This window comes from Caenorhabditis briggsae (assembly GCF_000004555.2).
Source record: "Caenorhabditis briggsae complete genome, chrIII, whole genome shotgun sequence".
NCBI lineage: Eukaryota > Metazoa > Nematoda > Chromadorea > Rhabditida > Rhabditidae > Caenorhabditis > Caenorhabditis briggsae.
The window spans coordinates 3,822,463-3,833,379 of NC_013490.2; the positions used below are offsets into that span (position 1 = coordinate 3,822,463).

At 37.0% G+C, this 10,917-nt stretch overlaps 2 protein-coding genes and 1 non-coding gene across 4 annotated transcripts; 1 reads left to right on the top strand and 2 right to left on the bottom strand.

Annotated features, from left to right (window-relative positions):
- Window positions 1-737: 737 nt before the first annotated feature.
- CBG08956 lies at window positions 738-1,754 on the top strand (the record flags this gene model as incomplete). Of its 2 annotated transcripts, XM_002641204.1 has the most annotated exons (5): window positions 738-866; window positions 913-1,006; window positions 1,054-1,145; window positions 1,200-1,493; window positions 1,689-1,754. In XM_002641204.1, coding segments are annotated over 5 exons (675 nt in total), but the record flags the coding sequence as incomplete, so codon positions are not given. The 2 variants fall into 2 exon arrangements, with proteins under 2 accessions (XP_002641250.1, XP_002641251.1); XM_002641205.1 differs by lacking the exons at window positions 738-866; window positions 913-1,006; window positions 1,054-1,145; window positions 1,689-1,754 and having other exon boundaries at window positions 1,206-1,456.
- Window positions 1,755-2,418: 664 nt separating this feature from the next.
- CBG09117 lies at window positions 2,419-7,869 on the bottom strand (the record flags this gene model as incomplete). Its single annotated transcript, XM_045243593.1, has 13 exons — window positions 2,419-2,682; window positions 2,855-3,041; window positions 3,091-3,169; window positions 3,226-3,529; window positions 3,997-4,275; window positions 4,325-4,472; window positions 5,619-5,920; window positions 5,964-6,049; window positions 6,096-6,268; window positions 6,538-6,638; window positions 7,126-7,276; window positions 7,521-7,683; window positions 7,743-7,869. The coding sequence occupies 13 exons, from the start codon at window positions 7,867-7,869 to the stop codon at window positions 2,419-2,421; spliced, it is 2,364 nt and encodes a 787-aa protein (XP_045093878.1).
- Window positions 7,870-8,047: 178 nt separating this feature from the next.
- Window positions 8,048-8,129, bottom strand: CBG28843. Its single transcript has one exon. It is a non-coding gene (tRNA).
- Between the last annotated feature and the right edge of the window lie 2,788 nt (window positions 8,130-10,917).

Sequence of the window (10,917 nt, forward strand, 5' to 3'; positions counted from 1 at the left end):
TGAATTTAGGTTTTCGATTGGAAGTTCAAATGTGTTCAAAGAAATACGAATGAAAATTTAGATCCTGGTTCACTCCCGCGCTTGACCTTATCTTTCTCCAATTTTCTTCTCGGTATCAGCTTCTTGATTGATGGGTTGTACTGGCTCCTGGTGCCGCTCCTTCTCTTGGTTGACACAAGATCTTTGGTCGTCCACGACAGTAAGAGATATCAAAAAATAGTCAACTGAAAAAAAATATAGGTGATACTATGATAAATAATTTATTAGTTGGCAACTTTTTATCTTTTACAGGTAACGAGTTATATGAGCTTAACGTTGACATATGTAGTTCTAAAATACGGGAATTCTAAAATTCGAAAACTCAGAATTTCGAAGGTTTTCCAATTATCGAAACTCCCAATTGTCAAGAAAAACTAAATTTGGACATTTGAAAATTCGGAGAATTTAGAAAATTGGAAATCGTAAAATCAGGAAACTCAAAAAATTCAGAATTCCAAAACTCAAAAACTGAGAAATTCGGAGGTTCAACATTTCAGAAATCGAGAAACTCAGTGAACCATAATCTCAGAAGTCGAGAAATTGAGAAATCCAGAAAAATTATGAAGTTCGGAATTTCGAAAGTTGTAGGAGAATTTTTAAAAATTGGTCACCGTCCAACCTAAAACTCTTATTTTGGATTTGTACACTCTGAAAGTCTAGGTTTTGACTTCTTTTTTCTGAAATTCATTTTTCCAGGTTCCTATGCTGGCCTCGCTTTTCTTCTCTATATCGGAGTCATGTATCCAATGCTATTCAAATCTCTAATCACTCTCCGTTTTGTATACATAATGGTGTTCTTGATTTATTTTGCTTCTTTTTTAATATCTGTAAATTTTTGCTATTTCTGAATCGTCTCAAATTACAGACTTTCAGATCCCAACTGGCATCTTTCAAGCCGCTATTCAAAGCCCTGGAATCATCTCATGCAACCAAAAAAGCTGCGTTCCGTTTGTGAATCTTGTCGAATGTAATTTTTTAGGGATGAGTTAAAATTTCAGTTTCTTCGAATTTCAGTTATCGTTACCGGTGTTTGTTTGGTTTTTACAATTGCTGTGTTATTTTTTGTATTCATCTCGTTGGTCAGGCATAATAGGAAACTGAAAAGGGTATGAGAGACGACATCTGGACAAATAGATACACAGAAAACTAAAATTTTCCAGTCGGACACCCTCTCATCGTCAGCCTCATCTATGAAACGAGTCCGTCGTCGACTGGGATGGGCAATTATCGCAGTAATTTTCATTTCGGCTGCTCAAATTATTCCCTATGTATACCTATTGGATGTGGCTCCTCATGACGTCAAAAGTTGCGATGGATTCTATAAAGCGAACAAGTTCGTCGGAGAAGTTATCGCTGGATTCGTGGAGTCGCTAGTTTGGATTTTTGTATTTTTGTTGGACCCAATTATGAACATTTTTTGTGATAAGAAAATGTCCGAGAAGGTTAACGGGCAGGTATGGTTAGAGAATTAATTTTGGTCGGTCGAAAACCGCCGATCGACCGCTGCCCGAATTCGTGCATTTGCGCGTCTGCATGGCAGTGTTTGCGTACGAAGCATTTTATTTCTGAAAACACTCTCTGACGCGCAAATGCAAAAATTCAATCAGCGGTCGGCTATTTTCTACCGACCGACATCGAAAAAATTTCAGTTCCGTCGATTACGAGAACGCCTTCCAAATGCTACGTTGGCTTCTGCAATGGTCCCAAGAGGATGATCTCAAAAAATCAATATGGATATTTTAATTTTGATCTCAACTTTATTGAATTTTCTGAAAATATGAATCTTTACTATCACCAATTTCTACAATCAATCACCAAGTTCTGTATGTGTGTAAGAGTGTGTCCGTTTGTCCCCGTATCGCCGACTCTAGCGAAGTCCCCACTGGACAAAAAATTTCCCAAATGTTCACAGATAATTTGAAATAGTAGCGAAATGATGCGCTACATTTTCTTTTATCGAAATATACAGAATTCGATTTAAAGAATTAATTTTAAACAGTCCATAAGCTTGATACTGTAGCCATCATAAATATACCATTCTTCCCCCTCACTGGGAAAAAAACAACATAATAGAAAATGAATAAATGAAGTTGCGTCTCCGGAGGCGCGGCAAACATGCCATATTTTCAGCATTGTTATCTGATTTTGTGGAGGCTAAAAAATTCTGCCAGTTTACCAGTGCGGTGGAGCGCAGACTTCCTGAAAAATATTCCCCTAATAGTCCATTACATTGTTTTTAAAATTTGATCTCAACTTTATTGAATTTTCAAAAATCATGAATTTATATACATACACAACGTAACAAAGAAGTTTGATAAAAGAACGCTGGGGAAAATGGGACCCGTTTCCAAACAAAAAAAAAATCGATAATTCCGAAATTTAGGAGATATCACAGTACTTGACAGAGTCTCTCGGGCGAATGCTCTCACTCAGGAGCACGTTCAAAGTTCTCGTCTCGACTTGAAGAGTCATATAATAGCCCTGTTTGGTCTCCACAATCTGTCTTCTGGATCGATTTTTCAGCTCGATTTGTCTCTTTCTGATTTGTTTAGATCTCCATTCGGCTGACATCCATTGCTCAGCAGAGACATCTCGTTTTTGACGGACCGGCAGGACTGGCACCTTCTTGGGACATTTTGGAGGCTGAAAATCTCTTTTTTACTTAGGTTTTTGGTGGAAAACTATCAATAAGAAAAGAAAAAAAAGCTCTCGCCCCCGACACAACTCGAATCCTTGACCTCCTGAACAAAATAGCAATGCGCTACCACCTGCGCCACCGCCCCAGCTCTTACTACCACAAGCTAAATGTACTTACAATACTCTGGTTGCACGGCGCATTCGGGTCCTTCATATTGCACAGCGAAATTCGGCAATGGAAGATGAGATCTCCATCTCCAGGGAATTTGAAAACCGACATCTCCTGGAATACGTAGGCGTCATCTGGATAGTCCTTGAAGCGAGAATAGTTGGGGGTTTCCAGGAAGTGCTGATCGACTTCGCATCTGAATCAAAAAATTAAATTTAGAAGTTCCAAAAATTAAATACACTGACCCATTAGAATCCAAAATCTGTTGTGTATGCTTTTCGGACTGCACGAAACAATCGTGGACCAAGTAGTTGTATTCTGGTGCTGAAAATGGAGACAATTAATTTTTTCAAAGTTTTCAAAATTTCTAGTCAACAAACGGCTATCGCATTCCCAACGATGGTACAGTGTCTCTCCAACCTTGGCATCCAGCGCCACGCATTGTCCAGGACTGTATCTGAAAATGATCCCTTTCAGATATTCATGAGAAATCTTACTGTACCTATGAAGTCTGTAGTTGCATTGTGTGTCTGCGGCATTTTTGAGGATAGCTTGATCGAGTTCTTGACGTGGAACTGCCGATGGAACGAAGCAGGACATATCGAGACCTTGATCGGCTCTTGTGATGATTAGAGGATGGAATTGGAGGATTACGGTGATGTTGAAATGGTAGCCACGACCATCCTGGAGAAGTTCAAGAGTTTCATATGAATGCATCTGGTTTTGATTACTGTCTCTCAAATTTTTGTAATCACTTTTAGTCTACCGTCTTTCCTCTAATTGGGAGCCTCTACCCTTGATATCGTTAACTTTAAAGGCGCATGACTCAAAAACTACTGTAGTTGGAAAAAAGTTATCAATTACAAAATTAATGCTCTAGTTTTGTTTAGTATATTCCATAATTTTCAGACAAATCGAAAATTTTTGGAATACTTTTGTAGGGCTTCAAATTTGACAATCGTATTTCCTCTGAATGAAGCCCACCCAAACCGTCAACGTTAAGCTCAAATATCTCATTTCCTGTCAAAGATATTGAAAAGTTGTCGACTAAAATATTGGTGATATTATGATGAACATTTTATGAGTTGACAAGTTTTTGATATCTCTTATAAAGATCGAGAGAATCGAGCTCAAAGTTGACGCTTACTTACCGCTGATGGTGTCTTCACCAGACCACATTTTCCCTCCATAAAAGTCATTTGAATCTCTCTGTTATTATCGGTCTTCTTCATCATACACTCTGGCTCATCATGATACATATGAGCATACATCAGTCCTTGAAGTGCTCTTTGAGTCCGGACCACAATGCTCATCGAATGTTCCGTACATTTCACATCAGTGGCTCCTCTAACTTGAGGTTTTGCATCTGGAGGCAACTCGATTCCATCGCATCCAAAACCAACGTATTTCATGAATTCACTTTCAAATTCCTAAAACGAGTATAGGAATTGAAAGGGAGAAGTTTGAGACTAGACTTACATGAAGGTTCGGTGGTGTGAATGCACGTTTCTCGGATCCAGCAATCAATCGAAGTTCAGCTTCATCCACCAATGGACGAGGAGTGACACTTACGGCAATCATTATGATTCCGGCTGCACGCATTTTTTCAGCCATGTCTTTAGGAGATCTGGAAATTAAAAAATACTAGTGTTGTTGAAATTCCAGAATTTCAGGATTGGAAAATACCGAATTTTAATAGATTGATAACGAAACTTAATAGGCGCATAACTCAAAAACTACCGTATCTAGAAAAAAAGAAACAATTACAAAAATAAAACTTGAATTTTGTTTAGTAGTCTTTAAAAGTTTAGGGCTTCAAAGGTGACGACCGTATTCCCTCTGATAGAAGCCTTCCCCCAAACCGTCAACTTTAAGCTCAGTAATCTCGATTCCTGTGTAAGATATCAAAAAGTTTTAAATTATAAATTATTCATCATAATATCAGCAATATTTTATCAGTTGTCAAATGTTTGATATCTTTTACAGGAACCGAGATCTTCGAGCTCAAAGTTTGCGGTTTGGATGAGCTTCTTTCAGAGGAAATACGATTGTCAAATTTGAAGCCCTACAAAAGTATTCCAAAAATTTTCGATTTGTCTGAAAATTATGGAATATACTAAACAAAACTAGAGCTTTAATTTTGTAATTGACAGCTTTTTTCTAGCTATAGTAGTTTTTGAGTTATGGGTCTTTAAAAACGGGATGCTGGTTACCAAGAGAGGCGAGACGCAGACAACCAGTTGTTAAAAGCGCATGTCTCAATTAGAAAACTAAAGCTTTATTTTCGTTTAGTATACTCTGAAATTTTCAAATAAATCGAAGAAAAAACGAAATACTTTCGTGTTGCGTCAAAGTTGACTACCACATTTCCCCTAATACAGAAGTACAGAAACTCATCCAAAGAGGTCAACTTTGAGCTTTAGGTTCCTTATAAAAGACATGAAAAATTTGTTATAAAAGACATGAAACATTTGTTATAAAAGACATGAAACATTTGTTATAAAAGACATGAAAAATTTGTCAACTGATAATTATTTATCTTAATGTCAGCAATATTTTATCATTTGACACATTTTTGATATCATTCATAGGAAGCGAGATATATTGGCTCAAAGTTGAAAGTTAGACTTTATATTACAGGTTTTAAGGTATTTTTGCCCCTTACTTTTCCACGTTTTTTCTGAAAAATGGGAGACGTTTAGAAACGTCCTATCCTTATCGGCCACCCTGTAGGTTTAATGTCCATACACATTTTTTGACAGTTTCAACTAACCTATGAGAATGTCCATCAGTAAGAACCAATGCCATTTTCGGCACACCTTCTCTAATTCCAGTCGATGGATCTTTTGAAGTCAGAAGATCAAATGCATCCATCAATGCCACATTTGTAGCTGTTGTTCCTTTGATTGATCGAATATTCTTTACGAATCCCTGTACTGAAGTGTTATTTCCATACAAGAACGAATTGAATTTAAAATGAACGAATGCTTGTCCAGAGTAGGTTATCAATGCAACACGGACGGCTTCTGGATGGATGTTAATGTTTCCCAAAACTCGATCGACCAGGAATTTTTTCTGAGAAATTCTTTTTTAGGTGAGACTGTAAATTTTGATCTACCTGATCGCTGAAAAGATGATCCAAGGACTCCGAAGCGTCAACCACAAGAGCAAGGTCCAATGGTTTGTCTGATCCTTTCACACAAGCTGAAATCAAAAAACTTAAACATTTCCTTTTTTCTTGAAAACTCACTCGGCTGCTGCTCACAAATCTCCGTTCCATGATACTTTTCAAATTGAGGTTCCAGCTTTTGCAAATTCTGATTTGTCACAATTTTCTGCTCCGATTGAGTATAATTAGCCAAGGCTGCCATTGCCACATAGTCGCCAGTACCGTAAGCCCAGATGTCAATATTTGGGATTTCTCTGGAAATGCGCTCTTTTGAAATTGAGTAATTGGAAATCACGGTGAGTTTTTCACTGCCGCTGCTTCAACTTTGGAATTTTTTTTCTCGAATTCTAGTCCATAACTTTTTTTCTGTTCCATAAATTTTTAGTAAATTTTATGAAGAATATATAGCAAAAAAATGAATCAGATTTTTTTGTCCGTTGTACTTTAAAACGTCGCAGACTGTTTCGCATCCGGTAGTGAAAAACTCACCGTGTGGAAATGAGGGGAACTTTAAAAAGGTTACCTTCTCAAGACATCAGACATTTGCCAATCCTTTGGATAGTCATGAGTACGACCGTCGGACAGAAGATAGACGATTTTTGGTACAGTTCCATCACGAAGACCCTTAAAATGTTTTGATATTCGAAACTTCATGAAACACCGTATACGGGAACTCTCTACTGTCCTTTTGAAGGTACCGTATTTCCTCTAATAAAAGCACACTCAACCTAAATGGGCATTTGGAGCTCAATTATCTCGGTACCTATGCAAGATGGCAAAAATTAGTTAATTGATAAAGCATTGGTCATAATAATATTATTATGATAAACAATTTATCAGTTGATTATTTTTTATATCTTTAACAGAGACCGAGAAAAACAGGATCAAAGTTAGAAGTTATCCTCCTACGGGTTTTTAATGGTAGTCAACTTTGAAGACCTACAAAAGTGTTTCAAAAACTATCACTTTGTCTAAAACTGAAGGCCAAATTTTGTTTAGTATACTCTGAAATTTTCAGACTAATCGAAAAAATTCTGAAGTACTTTTGTCGAATTCCAAAGTTGAGTACCATTAAACGTGTACAATTCCTTTATAGAAAAAAATTACTCACACTTCCAGGAGTCTTCAATTGCTGAAGCGCGAATTCAAAGGCCCCACCGATTCTCGTAATTCCGGAAACATGACGAAGAACGTCCAACGCCGCAAGCAACTCTTCTCGATCAGTGAATTTTTCGAAATTGAATTCCAAGTGTTGCGTTCCACTGGAAATTCGAATTTCAGCAATTAAAGACTTTTAGTTTAAAAAATCAACCTAGTGAAGCTTTGATTTCCAAACTGCCTCAAACACTCAAATAGAAGGCCATTCAAACCGTTAACTTTGAGCTCAATTATCTCGATTCCTAAGAAAGATATCAAAAAGTGACCAACTCAATAGCTGACAATTTTTTGATACCTTTGACAGAAAGCGAAATAATCGAGCTTAAAATACTCAACCGCTTAGCTTACCTGAACTGAATCAACATAACCCTAGTTGCAGTTTTTCCAATCGTCACATGCTTCAGAATTCTTCTGATAATGTCGATTTCATCCTGAAACTTGTCTCTCAAGGATCCAGAAGAATCCAAGATAAAAATCAAATCGAGAGGTGGTGCGAAAACTTTGCATCTGGCTGAAAAAAAGCTTGATTTTTCAAAAAAATTAGTCACCACAACAAAAAATTAGACTTACGTTTCGTTGACACCGGCGTATGAACAATTTCGGGCGGCGCAAGACCGTTATCTATAATCTTGACGGCTTCTGTTTGAAAAGTAACAGCCAATATGAGTAATGGTATGGCGACTAAGCGTCGTCGCATTTTGCTGAAAAAGTCTTTGTTTACTATGCTAACTGCGATTTGGTTACAGCAGATTATAGGATTATTAGAGAAGGGACCTGGTCAAAAACATGTTATCACAGATAAAGTGACTGTCAACACAACCACACTAGTGGAACAACATATGATATCTGATAATCAAAAAGGAAAAAAAAAGAACTGAAGAGAGTGGGATTCGAACCCACGCCCCCGAAGGGACTGGTGCCTTAAACCAGCGCCTTGGACCGCTCGGCCATCTCTCCGACGAGAAACTAACGGAGTAGAGTGCAACTATGAGTCGCCGAGAGACTAGAGGAGTAGGTCAACATTGGGGAGGAGAGAAAAGAAAGGAGGGGTTGAGTGTATGAAGGACAATCATGCGGAATGGAATTAAAATGATTATTTTGGGAGAGGAGTTGGGAGGAGTTTTAGGGAGGAGTTGAAAATAATTCAAGTTTAAAGGGACATAAGGACCTAATCTTCAAAAACGCCACAAAAAATGTAGCAAAAATCATGTAGAAAAATACAATAAGCTAGGTTATACTGAAAAATAGATAACTGTCAAAAGGACAACTGAAAAAGATAGAGAAATGACAAAAAGAGAGTGAGAGGACACAAACAAACGAGTTGAAAATCTTTTGTTTCCTTCCCAATTGTAATTATAGTTATGCATGCCATTTTCTCTCTCTCTCTCTCTCTCTCTCTCTCTTTCTCTCTCTCTCTCTCTCTCTCTTTCTCTCTCTCTCTCTCTTTCTCTCTCTTTCTCTCTCTTTCTCTCTCTCATTTTCTCAGCTTCTCTACTAGGCGATGCCAAGAAGAAAAACTGTTCTCATCAATCATTGTTTGAAACACTCATTGTCTGATGAAGCCTCGAGAAAAAAAAAAAGAAAAAGTGACTGATGACAGGGTCAAACACCCTTATATGGCATATAGTTAAGAGACCATGTATGGTCACCTGGTAAGAGGAAAAATAAAAGAAAGAATTTGGTAAACCTATTTAGAAAATTGTGTAAAAGAACACCATGGAAAAAGAAATGTCGGGAAACCTGTAGTATTGATAAAAATGTTAGAATTTTTAAACCTCTTGTCAAAACCGTAGTATGATTTGTGTAATGAACATTTTGAGGAATTTTAGGACCTGATTCTTGAAAATTTCTATTTGACATTGAGGTTTAAGAAATCCTTCAGGGGGTCCGAAAATCATATTCTTACAAGGGAAGGTTTCTTAGACAATGGTTGAGAATTTGCTCAAAATTTGCATACATATAGTTTGAGACATGCTCTATAAGATGACGAAAAAATTTTTAGCCCGTTCTCACTCCCAGGCCGAAAAACATTGTCTGAAAATTTAGGCCGATTTCGGTGCGCTGATGATTTCGGCTTCCCCTTCCCTCCTCTACCAATTCCGCGAGAGAGGAAAATATCGGTTGTGTGGTGTTGTGGTAAGAGGGTGACTCATTAGAATTGACTATGCTGGTTCGACCCCCACTGTGGTATTTTTTTTTGCATTTTTTGAAACTAATTTTTGATTCCAAGTTTGCCCCCCTAGGCACTATATGACACTTTTTGATTAATTTCAAAAGTTTTCAAAGAAAAAAAGATTTCATGAGAGTTTGAGGAAAAAATAGGTAATGGTCTTTTCGACCGGTTCTTACATCCTTGTATCGTTAAAAACGAAAATTTCAGTCTCTGAAAGTTGCTCAATTTTGCTCTTTTTAAGGTGGAGTACTGTCAAATCGATCACATACAAGATTCGAACCTATTTCTATAGGTTTCAGTTAAGTTCAAGCGATATTTCAGAAATTAGGAACTGTCAAAGTTCTAACAACAATCAGATTTTGGAGATTTTCTGAGCCCAAAGACAATATTGGGCTGAAAAAATTTGTCAGAATGCTATTTATTATCGTTTCTGAATAATTGGAACGTTTTTTCGCACTTTTCAAAAAATTTTCAAAAAATCATTTTTGAAGTTTGGGGGACCCCATGGTGTTTTTTCAAAATTTTAAAAAAAAAATTTTTTTTGAAAATGTTTAAAAGTTACTTTAGAAGATAGAAAAATGTCCAAAAATGAGTTTCGCAAAATGAGTTTCTCAAGCAAATCCTGAAAAACTAATTTTTAACCTCGAAAAATGCATGTTTTTGGCCAAAATTTAGTACTAAAAGCACTTTCAGAGGCCATATTTCGGCTCCTTTTGAGAACGGGACGGGCTGAAAATTTTTTTGGATTCGGATTCAGCATGTTCGAAAGTACCTTTGTACAAATTTTGAGCGCATTCTCAACCGTTGTCTGAAAAACCTTCCCTAGAGAAAAAATTCCAAAATTTGAGTAATTCCAGATTTTCGGAATATCAGAACTTCTGAAATTCTGAAATTCTGTAATCCTACGATTCTGAAATTATGCGCTTCTGAGATTCTGAAATCTGAATTTTAGAATCTCAGAATCTCAGAATCTCAGAATCTCAGAATCTCAGAATCTCAGAATCTCAGAATCTCAGAATCTCAGAATCTCAGAATCTCAGAATCTCAGAATCTCAGAATCTCAGAATCTCAGAATCTCAGAATCTCAGAATCTCAGAATCTCAGAATCTCAGAATCTCAGAATCTCAGAATCTCAGAATCTCAGAATCTCAGAATCTCAGAATCTCAGAATCTCAGAATCTCAGAATCTCAGAATCTCAGAATCTCAGAATCTCAGAATCTCAGAATCTCAGAATCTCAGAATCTCAGAATCTCAGAATCTCAGAATCTCAGAATCTCAGAATCTCAGAATCTCAGAATCTCAGAATCTCAGAATCTCAGAATCTCAGAATCTCAGAATCTCAGAATCTCAGAATCTCAGAATCTCAGAATCTCAGAATCTCAGAATCTCAGAATCTCAGAATCTCAGAATCTCAGAATCTCAGAATCTCAGAATCTCAGAATCTCAGAATCTCAGAATCTCAGAATCTCAGAATCTCAGAATCTCAGAATCTCAGAATCTCAGAATCTCAGAATCTCAGAATCTCAGAATCTCAGAATCTCAGAATCTCAGAATCTCAGAATCTCAGAATT